Raw genomic sequence first — 25429 nt, forward strand, 5'->3', positions numbered from 1 at the left:
CTAATAAAAGATCTTTTTTAACAATTTTTTTGAGTGTTATCTTTTAACTACGTTGTTGTTGTTGTTGTTATTTTTTAGTTACTGTATATATTTATATTACAATATATGAATTGAACAATAGTACTTGTTCACTTGCCCCCTTCATCGATTACGTATATTCGAGAGTGAATCCAGAAAACAGCAAATGCTTACCTACCAAGACTTTTCACTAACATTCCAACCATAAGGTCATACTTCCACAAGTCTTCAAAACTTCTTCAGTCTTCTTCTCAAGATCAACTATGCCTCTGAAAATCTGATATTATAACAGCCAAAAAAAGCATGGGATCTGTCTATCCATCCATTCGAAAGAGGACCTGTTTGCAAATTACATGTCTACCACTAATTGTGTCTATTTACATCATTATTCTGAATCATTAATTTCTGTATCTGTGACCATAACAATCTCGGTAATTTGTCGTCTTGCGCCACTTTAGTTTCCTTGTAATCCTTTGGAAGCACATTACAGTTGATGGTGTGTGACACAGGTCTCTCCTCTTGAAACAATCTGCGCCGGTAAATTAAAATCATACGTAAATAAAACATCGTATAGCTCATCAAATACAAGTGGTAACATAGCACTTCTCCAATAAAAGAGGGAGGGGAAGAGAGGACTTACGGGTGCTTGCATAAAGTAGGGCATTGAATTGTGAGTGCATACTTGCATGTGGAAAGCTCTGTGATTGAACTAATCATTGCTCTTGGCTCTGAGCATACGAACCTCACCTGTTGTCAAAATATGAAATCAGTGTGCTTGTAGAAGAGAGAAAAGAAGAACAGATTTCTTTAATTTCTTACCTCAGTCTCTCGTGGCTTATTTGTAAGGTCGCATACAGTACCATTTGTGTATTGGTGAGCGTGATACCTGCGTGAATAATACAAATATTAATAAACATGAGTATTTATTCCATCATCCTATAACATGTGAAACAATTCTCAGAGATCAGCCAGACTTGTTGCTTGGTTATACGCAATTATGGAGCAGGTACCTTTGAGATGCATCTTGGGAACGAGGATCCTTCAATGTAGAAATGTCCGAAAGATTTCGGTTGAAGGCAGCAGTGGCCTCTTCATCATACTCTCCCAGTACAAATTCCTGGACCACCTGAGACAGACAAATCCATCCAATTATTAAAAATCGGATCTACAAATCAAATATTCTTTAAAGAAAGTTGATGACAATACAAAAAAGAACTGCTAAAAGAACATTGTGAACAGATACTAATGTCTTGTAGGGAAATTGATATGAATAACAGGCTCCTACTGTCAAGAATCACTGCAAGTAATAAGATTGAATCTGTTTAGCAAATGTTATGGCCAAAAATATAATTCTATTATATCGATCTGATCTAACTAGTTAAAAAAAAAAAAAAACAACCCTTAAAAAATAAGTTCTCATGCAACTGCGGGTGAATTAATTTAAACTTGTTTATTTATTTAATTCCTGTCACCAATTCATTGTCTCCTGTCACTCGCCAGGGTGAAAAGCAATGATGAGTTCATATAAATAGAATGAAAGGCTAGAGCTTACCTTATCATCCTCCACATGTAGTTGCCGCAACTTCTTTTGATAGCAAAATTCATATGACCACCAACCTTCTTGCTGCACAAACATATTATCAATGTAAGGAAATGATTTAAAATAGATATCCTATAATAGGAAAAATTGATATATACTAACTCTGATAAAGCATCGATCCTTTAATACTTCTAACAATTCATCTGGCGTCTTTAATTTAACCCTTTTTTCAGATTCAACAATCATGCTGCTAATATTGTGCTGGATAACTGGCCTTCCGCTTTTTTCCTTCTCCACCTTAGGCAAGAAGCAAATAAATTTCTGTCCATTTTTATCTGGCATGACTATAGATTCCTGGTCATCATCCTGTTAACAAAGTATCACCAATGCTTTAAGAAACAAGGGGTAAGATTTTGGAGTTGGAGGTAGGGGGTTTGAGCACAATGTTATGATTTATCCTCATCAATTAAACAAGAATAACAAAACTAAAACACAAACAATAGGACAGGGATACGAAAATGTAAAGAAACATCCTGCAAATGATGGCATTCAATTTGAATTCTCATACAGAAAAGGCGTTATAGAATGATCAAGAGATAAATAACCCATAGAAAGGCAATAGCAAATGAATATGAATTTATTTCAAGCTTACAGGATGAAAAGGAGAATCTTCTGGATGGAATTCAATCTTGTACTTTGGTTCACGAGAGCTGCGACCTAATGTGCCACCTATTAACAATTCAGTTAGTGTCTTAGTGATTAAGCTTAGATAAGATATGGAAAATCAGGAGCACAGAGTATAATATTGCAATTTGTTGCATCAGCACTAGGACCTCATCCTTCACAATATGATGATACTAGAGTAATCGGTACTTCCATACCAAATTGGAACTAGCATTTGGTAATGAAAAGTTCGAAAAAGACGGGAAACAACAAATTGCAACAAGGAAGAGATCTTTGAAGCAAATTTGAATCACTTTAACGGGAGTGCAGAAAACAAACGTGTCATTCATAATAAGGCTAGATGCATGGTACAAAACCAAAAAAAAAAGCCGCAACTGAACGTCCTAAGGATAACATTAATTTCCATAAACAGAAGCTTGAAGCTCTTCTTACACAAAATGTCAACTGAATGAAGGCGATTCTTAAATCCCTCTTTTGTTTTCCTACCAAGAGAGTCCATGAATTTGATCGCCTATTTTTCAATTTCACAATAACAAACTTGACCATCTCAAGTTCCCTGATCTAAAGGCAAGAACCATCCCCACACCCCCCCCAAAAAAAAAAAAAAAAACGCAACAACGAAGCCAATTGTTGACAGAGCAAGTAAAACGCTGAATCATCAAGAACTAGAATAAAGCAAGGATTTGATGATCGGAGACAAGTGAAAGGGAAGCCAAATTATTGAGTAACCAACAGAGAAAAGAATCCAAATTCAAGGAAAAAAGATGGGCATGAGCGTTGGATTACCGAGATGAGCTGGGAAGATCTGGTCGGCTAATACATGGCTAAAAACGGTGAAAGATAACAAGATGAAGAAGAGCGCCTTCATCTCGTTCCGGCTAGGGTTAATGGAATCAGAAATCGGAAAACGAAAGCTGCTAGTCCTAAATTGTAAGCTGACTGATTCTGCTGAATCAACCGGAGACGGCGATCAACAATTCCCTGCGGGCAAAGAAAACACCGTGGAGGTATTCCCTTTCACTTCCACGCAAGTATGCCAATCACCGCTTGCCACGTTATACAAAGTTATATCGCAAAAAAAGTGTAACGTATTATAAAACTTTAAGAAAAACAAACCCTTGAATTTTTATTATAAATCCCTGTCTTTTTTTTAATATTATAAATTTTTACATTTTTATTTTTTAATATTTTAAGTTTTTATAATACTGTTCATAAATGGATTTAGAATATTAAAAAATAAAAATTTAAAATATTAAAAAAATGTAATATCTATAATAAAACTTACACAAAGTACAAATATTTAAAGTTATGTTATGTTCTTTCTAAATCTGATATGATATAATGATTGATTCATTGAGATTTATTTGGGTTGGGATGCATAAAATATTTACTTTAAAAAGGAGTACTCTTCCATTTTAATTTATAAAATACTTATAAATAAAATTATATATATTAATAAAATTTATTAAATACATTTTGCAATCTTACCTTTTTAAATAAAAAATTAAAAAAATAAAATATGATAAGGATAATGCTAAAAAAATATCATTAATGAACTCTTATTTTTATTAAAATATTTTATATTTTAAAATGTTAAATCTATTCCAAAAGTGTCTCATGATTTGATATGGAAGTAATATTATATAATCTGAAATTAAAGGTAAAAAAATATAATCTGAAATTAAAATATAAAAATTTATTATTTGCTTAATATAAATAGTTACTCCAGGATGAAATTGAATGCAATATTTATATTGAATTTAACAATTTCTAGGCTCATAGATGAATTTGGCAATTGAATACAAATTTAGTTAATGGAGTTGTGATTGGGCATGGTTAGTACTTGGTTGCAATACGTAAATTACTTAACATTTTAATCAAATGTAAAAAATCATAGGTTTTTTTTAAGAGAAAAGTCATTTTTTTCTTGGTATAATCATTCAATATTTGAAGCCGACAGCCTCAACTGTTCGAAATTTGAGCATTATGAGGCCCTAAAGGGATCGCTGTCCCAAGCATATTTTCTTCATTCTTGTCACTTAAGGGATCGAACCTAAGAGTTAATTATTAAAGTAACTCAAATCTCTTGTTATTTGAGCCAATATGCATTAGTAAGAAAAATCATTATTCTTTTTTTTTTTTGTATAACCATTTGATATCCAAAATCAACAGCTAAGGCTGTACATGGATGAATACAAGCCACCTATAGCCTTACTTGTTACATACCCTTGCTTTTTGTTAAACAGGTGGCCACCCGCCCATACTTGCATGCAGTTGCTTGCATCAATTTTAAAGCAAGAATAGGCGAGAATGGGCCACTTGTTTAACCTATAGCACCACATATTTATGTGTCTAGCAAATTCAATCCAAAATAAAGGAACTATCACCATTGTGGTTGTATCAATGCATTCAAATGTATCAATTTATATATCTAGCAAATTCTGATCAAATTCAAACATAATCAAGAAATCATATATTTAGAAAATTTCAATCTCTATTGTTACTATATCACCAACTATACACAACACAAAATCACAAATATTTTATTCCTTTAAAATCACATATTCAAGAAGTAGGATGCAAAAGAGTATAAGAAGGAGGGAGGGGGCAACCGAGCAATAAATACCCGACCAAGGAAGGAAGGCTGACAATGCAGGTAGAGGGAGGAGACTTCAAGAAGAAGCAAGAAGAGGGATGCAAAGTATGAGTGTGTGACTACAATCTTAGGCTGAGTCCATGTGCTGCATCTTGTGTTGTCATTGTGCAGATGTTTCTGCTTGGTTGGGCAAAGTGTGATTGTGTGTCACCATCATGCGACTATGGTCAGCGAAGGCAAGAGTGAGGCTAAACTCTAAAGGTCATATAGGTACGGGCTGAAGATAAGGTGAATGGGTGAAGTTTCTCTCAACTTAAAGCTTAAACAACAAAGGAGGATATTGAATTTGATTAATTGATGAAGTTAAGGCTTGAGTGATAGGGACATAAGGTGAGATCAATGAGTGACTGAGTGGGTTAAGAGGTTTTGATTAAAAAATGGCCAAACTTTTTAAAAAAATATGCATATACAGGCAGATATAAGCCACTTGAGCCCTTACACATTACCCCTCATTTTTTGCCAAGTGAGTAGGCGCCCCTTGTACTTGTTTCCTCCTTCATTTTAAGGGTGTGGATTGACCCATTTAGCAATCAGTTGGGTGGGTACATGGTTACACAAGTAAAATGCTCACCCTTACTAACAGTCCCGACTAATCCAAATTCGAGCATTATGGGGCCTTAAAAGAGATGGCTCTCCTAAACATATTTTCTTCACTCACATCATCTTAAGGATTGAACTTAAGAGCTCATGGTTAAGAGAACTCAAATCTCTTATCACCTGAGCCAACATGTATCAATAGAAAAATCATTGTTAGTGTTAAGAACTTGAGATATTTTTCACATCCAGCAATTATCCCCCAGCTTTTTGGTTCTTTTTTAAATATTACATGGGCCCATGGCCATAGGCCTAACGAAATTAAATTTATCTCAGTCCAAAAGGCTAACACAAGAAAAAAAAAAGAGAGTGGCAAGGAATCTTTTTGAAATTATCCATTTATCTTGTCTTTAGAAGATAATCACCTAAATGACGTAATAGAATTTAAATTTTATTTTATTTTTAAATAAAAAATATAAAATATCAAGCTTTAAAGCTTTAATCCACAAGCAAATGGTCCAATCAAAGAAATTTTTGAGTATGTGTAATAATTTATTCGGTAAGAAATGTGGTAAATCTTGATCTGAAATCGAGAGCTTTGTGGTTAAGCAAGATTATATATTCATATAAACACCGTCAAAACCTTCTTAAAATAAAATTATTTTCACTTTTTAATTTGGATGCTTTTAAAATTTGACCTCTAATCTAGTCATTCCTCAAACTAAAAGAAGGACATACGCACACGCGCACACTCAAGTCTCTTTTAAACGAGAGAGCTAATATTATTAGTAAGACAACTAGTCATAAATATTTTAATTTTGATATTGATATATTTAAAAGAAATAAAAAGATATACTCCTCCTGGTCTATTTGTAAAATACCTTCCATAAATAATTTTTGATTAAAATGTTAGACATATTATAATAATTAAATTATTTTTTATTTTATCTTTTTTATTAATATAAAGATATTTAATGTAGTTATATTATTATTTAAAATTAAGGATAAAAATAAAGATATATTTATTATTTTATAATATTAAAAATAATAAATTGGCTCACTAGATCCAAAAAAAATCTTATATTCAAAAAATATGGATCAAATTTTTGAAAGTATGAGAATATAATTATTTCATATTGATATACAAGAAATTTATCAGTAATATACAGAGAATTTATCATTAAAATTTTAAAAATTTATAAGAGATTTATTATTAATATACAACTTACTTACTTCATTTAAAAATGTAACGTATTTTTTGAGGAGTTAAATGTTAAAAAATATAAGAAATTTTTAATCTTTCGAGGTGTAATCATTATTTTTTTTCAAAAATACGATAATGACTTTATATTTATTATAGAGTATTAAATAGAAATAAATATGAAAAGATAAAGTTAGTTTAAAAATAGATAACTATTTTATTGGGATGAAATTCAGTTAAAAATATTTATATTTTTTTAACGGAGGAAGTATATTATTAAAAATATAACAAATTAATCATAATACAAAATATAATAAATATTAAATTATTTACTTAATTTAATTTTATAATATATACTAAATCTGCAAAAATCTCTATTAAATAATATTATTTTTTAAATGTGTGAATTGGTTAACCTTAATTTTAATCTTAAATTGAGTGATAAGTGGAACGACGGGAAATTAGTTGACGATTTGTGACAATCTGACTGACACTTGAGGGGGGCCACACTGGTTCGTTGGCTAGGCTTTGCTTCGGTCACGTGGTACTCGCCGCTAATGTCTCCGGCGGCCATTCCATACCAAAAATGTGGGTCCCAATAAAGGTCGTCCACTATTTCTTAAATAAATAAAACAGCTTTGTCTTGCCTACAACTTGTGGGTGCCAGTTTCTCTTCACTTCTTTCCTTCTTCACTTTCTCTCTACCTTTCATCTCAATTGTTAAATTTATTTTTAAACAGTTAAAATTTAATATTTTATAAAATTATTATTATATTTATTTTTTATAAAATTTTATATTTTAATAATAATTTTATAAAATATTAAATCTCAACCGTTTAAAAATAAATCTAACGATTGAGATAAAAAGTGAAGAAGAAGTGGAGAGAGGAGGTAGTGAAAAAAAGCCAAATTTCTTGTTCTACACTTCTCCTAGATTCTTCTCTGACGAATATTTTATCCCCCTTCACAAAATTTTTGAAAAAATCACAGAAAATTCTTTTTAAAAAAATTTATCACAGATAAAAATTAATAAAAAATAAATTATTATTAAAATAAAAATATGATTTATTTTTTTTTGAATGGGACTTGTTTTGATTCTTATTTATGATAAATTTTTTTAAAAAGGGGTTCAATGTAATTCTTCTAATATTTTATATAAGACATTTGAGAAATAATATAATAAAAAAATTACATCAATTATATTATTTTATAAAGATATTAAAATCGTCTATTGTTTTTAATATCTGTCTATTGAGAAATATTATAATAAAAAACACTCCTGTTGTTATTCCAAATATTGAGATTTGAACTTTCCTTAATATCATAAAAAATTTAATAATAATTTAATTAAATTGAACAGTTATTATTGTGTCATATAATGTATTCATTGAGTTAGTGTATTTATACTGGTCACTAAATCCAAATTTATTATAAACTTACTTGTTATAATTGAAGGATTTTAATGAGGTTTAAATTAATCTGAATCAAGTTGGAAAGATCATAAAAAAAAAAAAAACTCTTTTACTAAATATTTAACATGACTACATTCTTATGATTCCAACTCAAGATTTTTAATTAAATGGTATAACCTCAACTAATTGAATCAAAGCTTCGTAGGATTTAAATGGAGTGTCTCATTTGTTGCTTTATAGCATTTTTTTTTTTTTAATGGAAGTACATGTTGCCAATTGTGATTGTAGAAAAGACTGGAACCTAAGGAGTTAAAAAAAAAAAAAACAAACAAAACAATGATTAACTTTATGAGACACCAACGGCCAAGAATAGCCTATCGACGATAAGATTACATCACCTTATATATTAAGGTTATTAATTAAAACAACATAATTCATAAAGGTTGTCAAAAAACTATTTTTCAGTTTTCACAAGGAAATGGGACCCACTTTTTTTTTTTTTTGGCCCTTTCAAAATATTGGAGAATAACAGGAAAACCATACAATCACAAGTGATATAACAGGTATTTTCTGCTAACAAGTAAAAGAACACGAGGACGGGAAAAAAACATAATGGATTCCACGAAATTCTGATAAACGAAAAACTGGCGTACGTTTTCTGTATTTTCTGCTTCTGTGGCGTTTACGTCAAGGATTGGAAAAATCTTTCAGTGTACAAAAGGACCAGCACAACGTGGGTCGCTTTTCTTTTCTTCCATTCCTCACATTCCATTGTCTTCTCCCCAGACTTTCTCGCTTTGTCTATGTTTTGTTCCTCGGTTTTCTCGGTTAAAGTTTCGAGCTTCTCCCAGAATTTGTCGCTCAGATAAGTTTTTTCCCGATAGAATCACAGTGGGTTGTCAGGTTTGGATAGTAATATCCGTTTGCTTTCGAATTCGACTTGCGAGCTGGTCAAAAACCAAAAAGAAAAAAAGAAAGAATTCGGTTTGTGTTGTTCTTCTCTGTGTTTGGATTCGAGAAAAGCAAAAAAGGGGGAAAAATCCTTATTTGCATTGTCTGTGTTCTGATTCTCTCAAACTTCAACCATTCTGACTACTAGAGGACAGCCTAGTCGGTCTCCCGAAGCAGAACTTTCAAGATTTCCAAGTTTATTTTCCAATATATGCTATTGATTTGCCTGTATAAATCTGGTAGCTCTATCTATCATTTAGTTGGCTTTTGATATCTGAAGCTTTTCGTCTATCTTGTCTCTGAAGGACTTGTATTAGTGGGGTTTGGATTGGTTATTATCTTGTGTATGCACTTCAATTGGAAATTATCTTTTGTACAGTGTCAATTTTTTCTGGGTTAGGTTCTTTACTGTTCAATTTCTGGGTCCAAATGGGAAACAAAAAGAAGCAAGTTGCGGAAAAATCAAGTGATAACAGTGGAAGTCAAAGTAAAGCAGGAGATAGCAGCTCCAAAGCTTATGATAAGGACACTGAGGTATTTATTTCCATGTCTCAAGAGTTAAAGGGTGAAGGGAACAAGCTGTTCCAAAAGAGAGATCATGAAGGAGCTCTCATAAAATATGAGAAAGCCATCAAATTGCTTCCAAGAAATCATATAGATGTGTCCTGTCTGAGGAGTTATATGGCCGCATGCTATATGCAGATGGGACTCAGTGAATATCCAAGGGCCATTCATGAATGCAATTTGGCTCTTGAAGTTACTCCAAAGTACAGTAAAGCCCTTTTGAAGAGAGCAAGGTGCTATGAGGCTTTAAATAGTCTGGATTTAGCTCTGAGAGATGTTAGTACTGTACTGAAGATGGAGCCAAACAATATCATGGCATTGGAAATTTTGGAGAAGGTGAAAAATACACTTGAGGAAAAGGGGTTAAAAGTAGCTGGTATGGCAATTGAGTTGCCTTCTGATCATGCTGAACCTCCTTGCGTGCCTCAAGAAGTAGTGAAAGAGAAGAAACGCAAGAAGAGCCGAAAGGTTGAGTCGATGAATGCGGATAATGTTGGTGTTGAAAAGCTCGCAGAGGAGAAGATGGAAGACAAGAAAGCAGAGGACAGTTTTGAGAAGAAGAAGGCTGTGAGCAAATCCAAGGAGAAGTTGGAAGACAAGAAGGCAGAGCACAGTGTTGAGCAGAAGAAGGCTGTGAACAAATCCAAAAAGAAGGTGGCCAAGGAAAAGTTTGATGAGAAGAAGGCTGACGATATAAAGGAGGTTGTTGAGGAAAATTTTAATGGTAGAGAAAAGGAAGATGCAGCTAAGAAAATAGTGAAACTTGTTTTTGGTGAGGACATTAGATATGCAGAATTGCAAGTCAACTGCAGTCTCCAGCACCTAAGGGAAGTTATCAGTGACCGATTTCCAAGCCTAGGAGCAGTTCTTGTCAAATACAGGGATCAAGAAGGTGATTTAGTCACAATCACTTCTGATGAAGAATTACGATGGGCTGAAAGATCAGCTGGATCAGATAGTTCTATCCGCCTATACATAGTGGCTGCCAATCCTGAGCAGGATCCATTGTTTGAGAAAATTAATGAAAAGAAGGAGCAAAAGCCTGTCATTGATAATGCACATGAGAATGGTTGTGTGGTAAAAGAAGAGGAAATGATTAGGTCATCTTGCATTGAGGATTGGATAATCCAATTTGCTCAACTGTTCAAGAACTATGTTGGAATTGAATCTGATAGATATTTAGATTTTCATGAACTCGGAATGAAACTGTATTCCGAGGCTATGGAGGAGACAGTTACAAGTGAAGAAGCACAAAGCCTATTTGACATGGCGGGAGCTAAGTTCCAAGAAATGGCAGCTTTAGCATTGTTCAATTGGGGAAATGTTCACATGTCCAGAGCAAGGAAGAAAGTGAATTTCACAGAAGAAACTTCTAATGAGCATCTGCATGAACAGATAAAAAATTCATATGATTGGGTGCAGCAAGAATATAAAAGTGCAGGAGAAAAATATGAAGAAGCCATTAAAATTAAACCTGATTTTTATGAAGGCTTCCTGGCACTTGGGCAACAGCAGTTTGAGCAAGCAAAACTTTCTTGGTATTATGCAATTAGCGTGAATGTTGAGTTAGCAACATGGCCATCTACCGACATTCTTCAACTTTACAACAATGCTGAGGAAAACATGGAGAAAGGATTGCAGATATGGGAAGAATCAGAAGAGAGATGCTTGGATGGAGATTCTCAATCAAAGGATATCAAATTACATATACGGAATATGGGATTGGATTGCCCAGTGCAAAATATATCATCAGAAGAAATTGCAGCTCAGGCAGCAACTTTGAGGTCCCAAATAAATATCCTTTGGGGTACCATGCTATATGAGCGTTCAATCATGGAATTCAAATTAGGGCTGCCAGTATGGCACGAATGTCTTGAAGTTGCAGTTGAGAAGTTTGAACTTGCTGGAGCTTCTCCAACGGATATAGCTGTAATGTTGAAGAACCACTGTTCAAATAATACTGCTGCAGAAGGTACTTGTCCATATTAATTAGAAACTTTGCATCTGAATGAAGATGAATTTTTATATATTAATGTTCTTCATTAACAGGTCTAGGATTCAACATTGATGAAATAGTACAAGCTTGGAATGAGATGTATGAAGCTAGAAGGTGGCAGAGTCAAGTTTCATCGGTTCATTTGGAACCCTTATTCAGAAGGCGAGCTTCAAAAATTTATCATGCCTTAGAGCTTGCATGATTTTCTCCCTATTCTCCACGTTGATGGGCAACAACAAAGCCAATACTAACGTAGCTGTTGCATGCTTGGATTGCTGTTTTGTCATAGAAAGGTAACCGAGATTCATATCGATAACATAATTGTTGCTGTTTACTATTGTTGCATTCTGGGTAAAACAGAAAAGTGACGAATGGGTCCATGTGGCCCAGTAGCATTAGGCTCGCTCCTACATGTGAGAGGTTGTGAGTTCAATCCCATCAGCTTTCAAGCTGGTTTCAGCCTTCCCCTTATACTCCAAAAAAAAAAAAAAAGGACGTGATGAGCAGAATGGCTTGCACCAAATGCACCACACACACCTTGGCGGTCCTCTATTTCCTTTTATACACAATACTTTGAAAGTTGATATTAATTACAAGATAAGATCCTAGAAACCAAATGTAATGATAAAATTTAACTGCGAAATTCCAAAAATGAAATTCTAATTGTTTAGGAGTCCCACATTTATTGGTTTCTCAATGATTTAGAAAATTTGATCGCCCATGTCATTCAATAATCTTCACGTTTTGTTCACTGACATGCTCATTTCTGTACAGCATCGTGCAAAAGCTTCTTATAGATTTGATCATTCATGTGTAAATTTGTCATATATGCCTCTAATATAAAAGCATGCATCCATCTTAATTTCTGTTTGCTCAACAACAATTGTCAGGAACGCTGCAATTTTTTCTGTGCCTATGTCAAATTTCTTTTTTCATGGTATAAATGGAAAATTTATGTTGCTTTCCTACAATTGATACCACAGCTTTGAATGGCTAGTGTCATATAGCTCTGCTATGTACATAATTAGTTAAATTTTCTTCATTTTGGAAGTTGGGTCCTGAACACATGGAATCACTGGAACATTTGTTTCCAGTATCAGTTGAAATGATGGATTTTCTTACAGATCAACTTAGTCCGTTGCTCAGCACTATATTGTTTGATAGCACTTGTTTACATCCTTAAAAACATCCTTGGTTCATTTTTTCTCTGCAGATTTTTCTCTTGTCACTTACAGGAGTTGAGTCAATTTTATATCTATAGAAAGGAGCTATTCTTTGCAGTGCACTTAGGTGTTCCATTTCCAAGAACGTAAGAGTTCTTTGTCTTGCATGACACTTTGGGAAGAATATGGAGTTATAGCAACTTATATTTAGTTACTACAAGTGTGGAAACACGACAAATGGTTGTTCATGTTTCCAAACAGGTCTTTAGTTTTTGCTTTACGTGCATTGACTTCTGTAGTTCTGTTGGAGTGTCAGTTTTTAATGATTAGGATATTAATGTTGTACCAAAAGCAGTTAAGAGATTCGCTTGCCTTCTAGTTCTGTAAGTTATCAAGTTGTAACTTTTCATTAAGTCATTGTTTCTAGTTATTTTTTGTTGTCTGTATACAGTATTATAATGTCATTCCACTATTGGCAAACTCAATTAAAGTGGCTTTTCAAAGATGCCTTTCTACATTCTCATGAGTTCAAATTTAAACTTAAAATCTCGTGTTTAAATAGTCATAGCCTATTTCACAAAGAAAAATAGCTTTAAATATTCACTGTACTAGATGCTTTAACTTACTATCATTGAGTTATAATTTTGGATATCAAAGTTAAAAAGAAGAAATAAATTGAAGGGGATAGAAAGAAAATAGTTGCAGCATTTAATTCTTGAGGGTTCTAGATCTATGTGCATATCTTTACTGGGAAAATTTAGTTTTCAATAACTTAGCATCACTCCAAACAAATAGAAACACACTTACTTGTTTATCATATTTGCGGGAAAAAACCCAAGATTTAGGCCAAAAATTCATACATAATTTTAGATAAATTGATTGTCATCAACCAACCAAGAACTTTAATTAAACTTTATCTTTTGATTTAAAATGTGTCAAAAATGATCAAATTTAACCTACATTCACTTATTCAATAAATGTTTCACATAATAAGATAACAATTGTTTAATTTAATTGAATAATTGTCATATTATCATATAACTTTTAGAAAGTACTCAATTTCAAATTTTAGAAGATCACGACATACATAAATGAATGTACCGATTTCAAGGATTGTTTTAAATTTTTTAAAAGGCAATATATATTGACAATTTAATGTTGATAAAATTTAATAACTATAATTCAAACACTTATTGAGTTAGTGAACTTGTACCATTTACCAAATCCAAATCTAACTATTTATGCTTTTAACCTTGTAAGAAGTCATCACCGCACTCAACGAAAGACCATTACATCACATCAAATAAATGAAACATTACTTGTATGCCCATGTACACAGACTGGAAAACACGGCCAAAATATGATAACTGAAACTCTTAAGCTTGCATAATAATTACGCTAGGAAATTAACTTTATTATGAGTACGCTGCACCGTCTAAAACATTTACTTCTTCCATCAGAATGTCATTATTACACAGTGGAAGGACAGCACAGAAAGGCCCAATGAGCATCGACCTCCAAAAGAGATGGGACGAAAGACATGAAAAAAGAAACTATCGTGCATAATTACATCCTTGCATATATGTACATTAACGAGAATTAACTTTTTACCTTCAATTGCTGAATGGCCGTTCATAAATATTAAGGGCTAAGAATCATCCATGTGTACAGAGAGCTGTCCCAGGCTGAGAGAGAATTCTCAGTGTTCATGGTCTATTCTGGTCGAAAGCTCATCAAATTGGGAAGGTCAGTTGACTGCACCTTCTTGATTTCAGATGCAGTAACTTTGCAAGACTCCAAATTTAGAGTGCGTAAGTTCTTCAAAGGCTTCAGATGCTGTAGTCCTTCATTGGTTATTTGAGAATTTGACACATTTAGTAACCTTAATGCAGTTAATCCTGTATTTGGACAAACCCAAAAGGTCAAGCATAAAAGGATACTTAAAATCTTGCACACATTTTTCAATGGTTATACTATACCGAGAGGAAAGGACTGTTAACATGAGGTCAATTAATAAAGGAATAAAGCCCTTCATTGTAACAGAGCCCTTAAGCAATAGCAGAAATCAAAACTTTATGTATCATTCAACCATGGAAGAAAGAGAACAGAACTAAAGTTTTGTCACATAAGGAAAACCATTTTTATGCAATGTTACAAGATGCAATGTAACAAAAGGAATAAGAATATACCAGAAAGTAATTCCAAAGTTTTATCTGTCAAGTTGCAATTCTGGGACAGGTTTAACTGTGTCAAGGAGACAATATCTTTAATATTTTGGATGCCTGCATCAGTTAATCCTCCACCACATATTTCAAGGGATTGCAGGTTCTTGAAGTCTGCCACATAAAACAGACAAAAGCAATTAAAGTATCAATATAATTTCGTGCATAAGATAAAGCAGGCCCAGATTTTCACATCATGTCAATCAGCCATATTCAGATAACAAGCACAACGAACGAAGTCAGTCTAAGGTTAAAAAAGGTACAGTGTTGAGCTGAATTTTCTGAGTATCAAAACTCTAGTGAAATTGGTAGTCTGTTTTACAGACAACAGCGGTGACTCAATCAGGCAAGTGAATGTAATTCTATTGTTACCGTAATACCATGCAAAGATAAATAATTGATGAAAGAAATCAACCATGTACTGAAAGTCAAGATTAATATACTCATACATCGTAAATATGCTGTACCAGAGTCTGAAATTCGTGCTCCAAAAAGATCCAATTTTATCAATCCACTCAGACCTGCAAAAGATAAGCCAGTGATATGTGCATATGTTGAATATCAAAGACTAAAACGCAACTACAGATGGAAGCATAACGAACTACTAGATTCTACGCTCATTAATCTTTTTGCTCTTTTCTATTCGGAGGGTTGTATAATTATCCATCTAGCTGCAGTTAGTGCCCAAAAAAAAGGGGCATTACTTTATAAAATAAATAAAGACAGAGATTCATCTTAACAGATCACCTTAATATGTCAATAATTAGAAGGCTGATAAGATTTTAAAAAAAGAAAATCAGGCAAAGAAACAAGGCAGAAACAGATATTTATGTTAACGTGTCACCTTAATATGTCATCAATTTTCCCCACGTTTGATCACACTTGAAAATTGAAAATTGAAAAATTACTTGCAATATGGAAACAGACATTAGAGGTTAGAATGAAACTTTAAAAGAAAAAACCTTCAATTGGAAGGATGATGATGTTGATGCAGGTGACAAAACACAAGGAATATGTACTTTAGTTTACAAAAATAAAAGCTTCTTCCTCTTTATAACATGGTCCTCTTAAGTTTTGTCACAATCATCATTGTTCATCATTTAGCAGTAACCTGCAAGATCTTGTATCACTAACTCACCAATATTCATTACTAAATAGAACATGGGCGAAACCATAAAACAAAAACACATAAATACGTACTAGTAAGTTTTGCAAGTCCAGCATCACTAATCTGACGCGTATCCAGATTGAGCAATTTAAGAGACATCAGACCTGACAGCCTTTTCAGGCCACTGTCAGTTACCAAGGTAAATGAAAGATCCAAACTTTCCAATTTTTTTAGACCTGGATAAAATTAAGAATGACATGCATCAGCATGTGCACTTGTTCACCCAACTCAAAGTGGATGAATAATTTAACAGTGGGATACATAGTCACACAAAAAGTATTTTAACAAAATATTGTTGAAAAACAGTATTAATTAACATATCTAAAATCTAGGTTTAAGCTTTGTTTGCCAATCTGAATAGCACTTAGCAAGCTATTATTGGCTTAAATATGCTTCAGACTAGATAACTGGATATAGGAGTAAATCATTCAACCTGATATATACCGTAGCCCATTGCTCCCAACTTCAGTGTCAGACAACTCTAAACTTTTCAGATGACTGAGATCTGAAAGAAGAACATTTAATCGTGAATTTCATTTCATAGGAGGCATTTCTAACCCACATATTTGAATCTAGAATCAGAACCTTTTCTTCCCACTTGAATAGGATTTAAACCATACTAAGAATTTTGCCACATTGAAAAACCATGACATTAAAAGATCATGACTTTCCCAAAACAAAAAAAAAAACAAAAAAAGGGGAAAGAGAACAGCACTATGAGCCTTTAAACAACGTAAATTAAACAATGCAATTGCCATCCAAAACTACAAAAGAGAAATACACGAAATGCAAATGTGAACCTGTCAAATTAGCAAGCCCTTCATCACCTATCTTGCAAGAATCCAGATTCAAAAACTCCAAATCCATTAAACCTGTCAAGAATCAACCAATTAAGAGTGTGATCTAACACTCAAAAATTATAATATGTGAGTTTCACACGCAATAGTTGCTAATCAACGAGCCCTATTTGTCCATATAAGGCATGAAGCATTCCTGTTAAGGAGATTCTTAGTGGTCTCAAACGTGTCAACTTTTCATGAATCTCATTAAGCCCTCATGAAATTACCACATATTATAAAATTCTCACTAAGATTGAATCCAGCAACATAGCTGAGCAAGATCAAAAAAGCAACATAGATGAGTTTGCGCCGGTTAATTACAGAGCCCTATGGTGAAGAGAAAGCCTAAATACTAAACACGTGATTGCTTAGTTACAGGAGAAAACAGGGACAAATATATCAAGAAGCTATATAGGATATGGCCAATATTTTGGTGGGCTCATGGGGATACAGAAGAGCTTTTTACATTCTTTTCAATTACTCATTAGCATGTTCATTTTACAGTTGTTTTGAATTTCAATAATATGTACAAAACATAGGTTCTTTGTTTTTGAATTTGGATGAGAAGACTTGTTACAATTATGTTTTCTGAGCTGCACTTCTAAATGTCTCTGCATATCAGTATCCAGACACAGTAGCTATTTCTTTCTCAGATAATTTCAGCACCACCAATTTTTTTTTCCCAGATAAGTAACTAAATCCATAAAAAGCATGATGGATGGGTGCAGAAGACTTTGCAATTACCAAAATGCACAAAATCACAGAAGAACTTCAATACCCAATATCACGAAAGAGCTCTATCTGCTGAGCAACGAAATAAGGATTGCCAGCAATTTAAATCAACAATTTTACAAATAGGAATTGCACACTAATGGAGAGTTGGTAATATGGGATACCAAGTCACACATTGAATAGTATGGGATGCTCAATGCAGCATATAAGTAGGTTGGTTCTCCCACTTTAACAGCAAGCTTTTAAGATAGGATTCCCCATCCCACTTAGATACTATCAATTAGTATCAGAGCCTCGTTATTGGCGGTTCCGAAAAGGGCTACCCACAGAGGGTTCTGACGGAAGGAGACTGAGTTAAGTGCTGTGGAGTGCAGGCATCAGGACGTCGGCTTTTCATGGGGCCAATTGATAGAGACTTGATAATATGGGAAACCAAGTCCCATATTGAGTAGTATGAGATGATCAATGGGGTATATAAGTGGTTGGTTCTCCTACTTCAATAGCTAGCTTTTGAGGTAGGGTTTCCCATCCCACTTAGATACCCATCACCCACTTGCTGAATTAGTACCCTTCTAAATATGAATAGCTCCAATGGTATTAAAAACAATTGGGAGGTTTTATAATAACGATTGCTGGCCCTGGGCGCATTCTATCACATATGCACAATTATATACAATATATGCAAAACACCCATGTCATTGTGGAATTAAAATTAAAAATGGAAAGAATTATAAGAAAAAGAGAAAGTATAGGAGACGCAATGATTTAATGTATTTCTTTTATCCACCTGTTTTTGGCCTTATTTAACTTTATAAAATTGAAGCAAAAAGGCCAATACTTTTGTCTCTCTCTCTCTTCTCTTTTTTTGTGGGGGGGCACCATAGACTTCATTCAGAAAGATTAGGCATATCAAGTTTCTTTTTCAGAATAGAGAAGCAGAATGTAAAAAATGAGAAATACCCTTCTACTATACAGAGAAACCAGATACAACCTTTCAGATGAATCAAACATGCGTCTGTGATATTGTTGAATCCCAAGCTCAACCTTTTCAAGTTCTTAAGACCTGCAGAAAAGGGGATGAACACGTAAAACTTAGAATTTGCTGCTTCTTAGAATTAGAAGCATGAATATATAGTTTCATAGTGTGTGCTTTCATAATTAAACTTACCAGAAATTTTTTCAAACTCGTCATCAAAAAGACCACATCTGTTAAGATTTAAGCAAGTCAACGCTGCTAAGGCTGTAACAGTAAGAATAAATCATATAAAATTATAAAACTGACTAAAAAAGTAGACATTGGAAAAATAATCAACATGAGTTTCCAGTAATATATTTTTTAATGCTTTAGTGACAACTCATAATGGACATTTCAAGGTCCATAATTCTCCATACAGAATTTCATAAACAAACATATTCGTCCATAATGATCAATATTGCTTCAGACAATATGACAAATCATACTTGATGTCTAAAACTTATCAGCTCAAAGTGAAGCTTAAAGAAAATAAGTAGCAAGAAAAATGAAGTTACCAGAAATAGAATCTAAACAAGCAGCAGTTATATTGCAACCTTCCATGTCCAAGATGGTTAGCTTCTGCAAACCTGTAAATGCAAACCAGTAAAAAGTTACAACATAAAGTGGATGAATGTATAGCTTGACATATAAATTACATTGCACTTCGATATAGTTAATCCTATATCCTTCCCAAAATCCTACAGCAGGTGACAAAACAGAGTAATAGAAGCAATGAAAGCTGTTCCTGCTAGCCACAGAATAAAACATAGTTTATAGCCTATGAAGCAATGAAAGTTGTTGTTGTGGCTGTGTTCTGTATTTCTGCTCTCAAGGGTGTGAGGGGAAGATGGGTTTTAGCTAATACCAGTCATACAGTATGATACAGTGTAACTTCTTGGACTTTTCTTTTTGGCTGAATAACTTTTTGGATTAACACAAAACAACGCACAAGTTCAGTTGCATCTGTTTCCATTCAGTCTTCCCCCATTTTTTATCCTGATGTGAATCAAGAAAGCTCTGGCAAGCTTTGGGGTTCAGTTTCAGGGTTCTTCCACACTTCAAACATATTCAATAAGTTAATTTGACAGTTTTAATTGATGTTAAAATATAAAGCATTTTACATTATTGGAGAATAATGCAGCAGCTTCTGTACATTACATTTGAAAAGACACTGTGAAAGATACCTCTCAAATAACTAATTCCAAGATCTGTAATACCGGTCTTGGACATTAGTAACTCCTTGAGATTTGTAAGCCCTGAAACACCACAAACAAAATAAGAGTCAAAATGGTGACTTGAGTGATAGCATATAACAGCAAGAAGAGGAACAGTTGATAGATAATCTCAGGCAGTTATTAAACATTTAAGCCACATGATTTGGCATAAACTGATCACATGAATGTTATATGAGCCAAAACAAATAAAGGAGTATGTTCAAATATTCTAAACAATATAAAAAGACTACTCAAGCAAAACATTGCTTTACCGTGTAAGATATAATACTTGATCGTATGCATGTAGTAAATAAGAAAGATGATTATTCTATAAACAAGGTAAGTTTACACAGCATAACCATTCAATATTTAGCATTTCTTTCCTTTCTAGCTTCAATAATAATATGTATAACCAAAAGAGAATAAAAATTGAGTAAAAATTTAACTTTGTCCATCTGCAATTGAATGTTATCCAACCGCAAATATTTATTGCTGTTGTTATGGTAGTCAATAAGACAGAAATGTTTGAAGAAATGATAATGTTCACAAGTCACTAACATCACTTTACAAGTAATTTCAGTTACCGCTAGCATTTAAATTAACAACATGCATACCAACAAAAGAAGAAGAATTTTTTTATACACATCTCAGACAGCCGCCACATGCAAAAAACTTGTTTGATATCTGATGCAAACATCGTTCACATGTAACAAAAGAACACATATAATCTAATCGAGGAACATCCTCTTAGCTATGCCCAAAACATAAAGTTAGTGAATTTTTGGGAATCATCCATTCCCTTCAAGAAAAAATGTCTCCCTCTCCCTCTCCCATCCCTTGTCTTCGGTGGCCCAGCCATTTCTATTTGCCAACTTTAAAAATACAAAACGCTTGTAAATGAGACAGCTATAAAAAAAGACCTATGGTATCCAAGAAGATCCACAATCCACAGACAAAAGAAAGCTCCCTTTTCATCATCAAATAGAACAGCAACAATAAGCAGCCTTATCCAACTAGGTGTGGTCGGCTACATGGATTGCATGACATCATTATTGCTCTATTATTTACCAAACTTTTAGGAATGTTGTTAATTAAGAGGTCTCAATTAACAACTTTCATATGTGTTCTCTTCAGTTTTCCTCTACCTCTCGTTAAAAGGCTCAAAATTATTTGTTCCACCCTCCTCACCAATACCTCTCGCAGTCTTCTTTGTACATGTGTAAACCATCTCAAACGATTTTCCTTATCCTCTTTTCATCATCAAATAGAACCAGCAAGACCAACACTACAATAGAAATACAACATCTAATACCTGAGATAGCCTTTATGTCTAAATCTGTGACACATTTACAGCATCCAATATTAAGAGATTCCAGCTTTTTCAAACCTGTATAGCAAAACACACAAGTTCTACAGAGGTTTAGTCTATAAAGAGTAAATACTCAATATTTTTATGCAAAAGTAAATCTAAGCATGATAGCATCAGGTCAATTTAACTTCACCATACAAAAAGCTTACAGTTTATTTGACATTATAACTCCAAATTAAACCATCTTGGAAAAACAAAATCTAATAATAAAAGTTTATCTTGTATTATCATATAAGAGTGATCTGATTGCACTACTTGTTTATACTAAACCAAAGCAATTGACTCAACAGACAGCATAAAAATTATCAAATTTGAAGGCGTTCGGCACCTTCAAGAAGCATCAGAAATATTTGAAATTGTCAACGAATATTCATCAAAAACCCATTAGAATTATAATAGGTCGGAATTCTAATTAACAAGGCAAGGGAAACGTGATGAAGTTATTTAAAGTATTGATCACACTCTATTTCCAGCCTAATGAAGTTTATTTCATGCCACACCACCCCATCAACCATGCCTCATGCTCAACTATATACAAACGCTCAAACTTATTTGATATTACTAGAGGAGAGGCTGGCTGTTCACAGTGCTAGGTATGTTTTCAGAAGAAATTCATCCGATTGTAAAAAACTGCAAAGTTTCAAGGAAAGAAACCTTTAAGATGAACAAAACCACCATGAATCTCTGGACACCCCTGAAGGTCCAACTTCTCCAAGCTAACTAAGTTGGAGAAGGTACGCATTCCATCAGGTGTAACAGTGCTGCTCTTTCTGATACTCAAGGAAGTCAAGTTTGAAAGACCTAAGCAAGAAAATCAGCAGCTGTTTATGACAACCAAAATGTACTCCTGAACTCTTATTCAATCAGCATACTAAACACAAGTACATGATATCAGTAAACACTGCTATTATCTACTGCATACATACTGTATGAATAGTACACAAAGTTTGATGAGGGCTGCACCTTAATCGAACATCATCATTCAGAATACACCTATACTATCATGAAATAATATTTACTGAATATATGGAAGAATTGAACATCTCCAAGAAAGCTCTTGCCTTGGCAAGCATTACTGTGTTACACACACACAAAATTAAAAACTTAGCTTGTCAGGTCAGACCACGAATCATGATATTAAATGATGGGAGAGAAGTTAAATAAAGAAATTCATTCATTAAAACAAGTTTTACAAGGACAAGTCAATGAAAATATCTTCAACAAGCACCCAAGCTTAATCAAAATAGTTTTATAACCAGCAGTAGTCGTTAAAGTTCAAACTAGGCTGAAAAGTTCAAGTGGCACATTAATTTAAAAAATAATATTATATCCTTAGCACTTTCATAACGAGCATAATTATTGATCGAAAACAATCATATAAAAATATAATAACACACAACCACATACATATTTACTTGGAAATTCCAAAACGCAACTTATGACAATTCTATCCTGTACACAATATCATTTTTTATAATAAACTAGAAATTTTAAAATGAATGAATTCACCAGTGTTTGTAGGATGCACTTAAAGTTAAATCTTCAGACAAGAAAAATAGCGTCTCATGGAAAAGAAGAAAAGATGACTTTGCATTACTGCATATCCCATAAATAGCATGAAATGAAAAGCATAAAATTTAATCAAACTTCAGGCAAAGTCCCATGATTGGAAGAAACTGAAAGGTCTCAGTATGCTCGTAAAATGATAAAGAATTCCAGTTTAAAAAACAAATCTAATCATTAAAAAAAAATAGTAATATTACCACTAATGTGTTTAAGACCATGTTCTGAGAATTGGTTGCACAAATCGAGAGTTAATGCTTGAAGATTTGGGCAATCTTTAAGGAAATGCAATCCCTTATCTGTCACTTGAGAACCAGTAAGATCAACGGAAAGTAATGATTGTCCTTGTGAAGATATTGTATCCATCCAACCATCATGTACTCCGGGATATTCAACCAAGGATATATCCTATCATTTAGAATAAATACCTATAAGTAGTACAGTCTTTGTAACTTCAATGCTTAAGTACTTAAACTTAAGAAATACTTTCAACTTCATAAGGCCGCTCACACACTACCTGAAGAGCACAATCTTGGAAAGTTTCCAATGATACATCTGTAAGGCAATGAGAATACACTAATTCATTGAAGATCTGCTGGCTTATGTCCCTTGGAAGAATTGAAAATGAACTGTATTTGTCAATATCCTGTTACATTTCCATTTCAATGATTGAATCAGGTGAGTGCCAAAAAAAAAAAAAGGCTTATAAACAAAAGAAAGCAATACCTCACGAATTTTATTGATGCATAGCTCCATGAGAGAAGGGCAGCCACTCCCTCCTATGTGATGACTTGCCACAGAATGCAAAGCTGTGGCTCTTAACCATTTTGTGCTAGCACTTCTAAAATACCTTCTTGAGACTACGCTATGTAAACCATCTTCAATGACTTGCTGGTCTCGCTTCCTAGAACAGATGCCCCCCATTGCTTAATGGCTGATGAAGGTGCCAAAAAATGGCAATGTTCCCACTTCAGAAGGATATTCTGCTGGGATGAACTGCAGGAAGAAAAATAGTATAGCTTTATACTTGTATGTGATTGTGAGGAAGAAAACTAAATACAGAACCCTTGGGTGCAAAAAATATTGTAGTCTTGAACTCAGTAAACAAAAAAGCTCTTCTCTGATTTTGTAGAGTATGCAAAACTAAAAACTCGAGATAACAGATAACATTTCGGACTGTATATCTCTATATCAATAAGTAACAACAATTCTAAGAAACGTATTGACCAAAAAAAAAATTTCTAAGAAACGTTATCTTGGGAAAAAAATGAGGAATATGATCCAGTGTTTTACCTCTAACGGGAAAACAAGTTAGATATAATCCTTCAAAATGTTCTGAGAGCCATAGATGCAATCAGTTTTACCCACCCACCTCCACTCCCCGGGGTGCCAAAAAAAAAAAAAGGTGTGCTCAGTCCGTCTCCTTCAAATGTAGCTTAATCAGTTAAAGTTTTCATTTTAAGGGAGGGAAAATGCATTAACGGACCCATATATGGGTTGTCGATCTCCACTTCTACACGAAACCTCTTTTTCTCGCACGCCAAGCAGAAGAGTAAATACTTCGCTAACGAAAGGAAAGATGAAAACGAAACAGGACTCTGAATGAACATACCTTAAAGGCGAGCTCTTCACAGAAAGGCTGGAAGATCAAAAGCGGAAAACGCCATGAATGAAAAGTGAGTTTGAGGAACAGAATGAGGGAAACAGCAAGTAGAAATGCAAAGAAGCAGCTCGAGTGGTTTGGGGGAATAAAAAGGCGATGGAAGTGAGTGCGTGAGAAGCCATGCCGCGCCATCTGTGCTTGCCACGTGTCACTTGGCACTTGTGGGAGTAACTTGTCAATAATTAATAACTAAAATTAATTAATACTCCCTCCACACCGGTCAACACTGCTGATTTATCAAGCGATATCAGAACAAAAAAAATCAATTTCAATTCAATTCAATTCAATTTTTTAAATATCATAAAAAATGACTTACTTTTCTAGTATTATCCGTTTACAGGGCTTACAATTAGCCTCCACAATTTCTAGCACATAGCTACTCAATCCATATTAACCAGACACATTAGTTTATAAAAAAAATTCAAGCTACAAAATATTTTACATTTTGAATTAAAAATAACATAACAATGTCTTTGTTATACATTATTTTTTTTATCTGAACTTGTTATACACTATTGACAGAAGGAAGTGGACTATCTATGCAAAAATTTAATATCTAATTTTTGATTATTGATATTAATAACTTATCAATAACGGTTTTTTTTTTTAACCTGAATATCAATAACGGATGAGATGAGATAAGATCAAAGGGGCAAGAGGAGGCGGGTCCCACGTCCGTCCTTCAGACTTCGCCTCCTATTGGACCATTCTATTGTCACCTCCTGCTCGTCGGCTAAACGTTGTCGTTTGTAAGGTTATACTCCATGCGGACACCCATGTAAGTTTCTCTTTTTGCTTAAAAAAAAATATATATATATATATATATATAAGTTTCTCCTTTGAAAAAAAAAATATATAGTAAAATAAATTATACTAGATTTCTGATAAAGTTTTAATTATATATTTATTTTTAAAAAATTTGATA

General features: G+C 33.5%; 3 protein-coding genes across 5 annotated transcripts; 1 reads left to right on the forward strand and 2 right to left on the reverse strand.

The window, feature by feature from the left end:
• Positions 1–282: 282 nt before the first annotated feature.
• On the reverse strand, positions 283–3273 carry LOC129320763 (protein OS-9 homolog). Its single transcript, XM_054966347.1, has 8 exons — positions 3029–3273; positions 2211–2287; positions 1721–1924; positions 1571–1642; positions 1029–1144; positions 838–904; positions 659–765; positions 283–547 (listed from the first exon to the last, which is right to left on the reverse strand). Exons 1-8 carry the CDS (start codon positions 3108–3110, stop codon positions 382–384), a joined length of 891 nt encoding a protein of 296 aa, XP_054822322.1. The 5' UTR covers positions 3111–3273; the 3' UTR covers positions 283–381.
• A 5362-nt stretch (positions 3274–8635) lies between these two features.
• LOC129320463 (protein PHOX1-like) lies at positions 8636–13236 on the forward strand. Its single transcript, XM_054965928.1, has 3 exons — positions 8636–11532; positions 11610–11849; positions 12770–13236. Exons 1-2 carry the CDS (start codon positions 9426–9428, stop codon positions 11756–11758), a joined length of 2256 nt encoding a protein of 751 aa, XP_054821903.1. The 5' UTR covers positions 8636–9425; the 3' UTR covers positions 11759–11849; positions 12770–13236.
• An 865-nt stretch (positions 13237–14101) lies between these two features.
• On the reverse strand, positions 14102–24578 carry LOC129320219 (uncharacterized). Of its 3 annotated transcripts, XM_054965532.1 has the most exons (17): positions 24454–24563; positions 24135–24264; positions 23568–23837; positions 23359–23487; positions 23042–23249; positions 21933–22079; positions 21222–21296; positions 19880–19951; positions 19211–19282; positions 18849–18920; positions 18672–18743; positions 16910–16981; positions 16543–16614; positions 16142–16285; positions 15391–15462; positions 14909–15055; positions 14102–14617 (listed from the first exon to the last, which is right to left on the reverse strand). In XM_054965532.1, the coding sequence occupies exons 3-17, from the start codon at positions 23763–23765 to the stop codon at positions 14433–14435; spliced, it is 1737 nt and encodes a 578-aa protein (XP_054821507.1). In that variant the 5' UTR covers positions 23766–23837; positions 24135–24264; positions 24454–24563; the 3' UTR covers positions 14102–14432. The 3 variants fall into 3 exon arrangements, with proteins under 3 accessions (XP_054821507.1, XP_054821508.1, XP_054821506.1); XM_054965533.1 differs by lacking the exon at positions 24135–24264 and having other exon boundaries at positions 15409–15462; positions 24454–24578; XM_054965531.1 differs by lacking the exon at positions 24135–24264 and having other exon boundaries at positions 24454–24578.
• Between the last annotated feature and the right edge of the window lie 851 nt (positions 24579–25429).

Source organism: Prosopis cineraria, unplaced genomic scaffold (genome assembly GCF_029017545.1).
Source record: "Prosopis cineraria cultivar Desert tree isolate PC_DT_omini unplaced genomic scaffold, ASM2901754v1 PC9, whole genome shotgun sequence".
Classification (NCBI taxonomy): Eukaryota; Viridiplantae; Streptophyta; class Magnoliopsida; order Fabales; family Fabaceae; genus Prosopis; species Prosopis cineraria.

Bases quoted from the DNA above. Each gene is read 5' to 3' on its own strand.
- LOC129320463 (XM_054965928.1), top strand. From the start codon at position 9,426: ATGGGAAACAAAAAGAAGCAAGTTGCGGAAAAATCAAGTGATAACAGT. The intron at 11,533-11,609 runs GTACTTGTCCAT...CTTCATTAACAG, and splicing joins AAATAATACTGCTGCAGAAG to GTCTAGGATTCAACATTGAT.
- LOC129320219 (XM_054965531.1), bottom strand. From the start codon at position 23,765: ATGGGGGGCATCTGTTCTAGGAAGCGAGACCAGCAAGTCATTGAAGAT. The intron at 19,283-19,879 runs GTATCTTTCACA...TTGCATTTACAG, and splicing joins TGGAATTAGTTATTTGAGAG to GTTTGCAGAAGCTAACCATC. The intron at 18,921-19,210 runs GTAACTTCATTT...TTACTGTTACAG, and splicing joins TTGTTTAGATTCTATTTCTG to CCTTAGCAGCGTTGACTTGC.
- LOC129320763 (XM_054966347.1), bottom strand. From the start codon at position 3,110: ATGAAGGCGCTCTTCTTCATCTTGTTATCTTTCACCGTTTTTAGCCAT. The intron at 1,145-1,570 runs GTAAGCTCTAGC...TGTCTGTCTCAG, and splicing joins TACATGTGGAGGATGATAAG to GTGGTCCAGGAATTTGTACT. The intron at 766-837 runs GTAAGAAATTAA...TTTTGACAACAG, and splicing joins ATAAGCCACGAGAGACTGAG to GTGAGGTTCGTATGCTCAGA.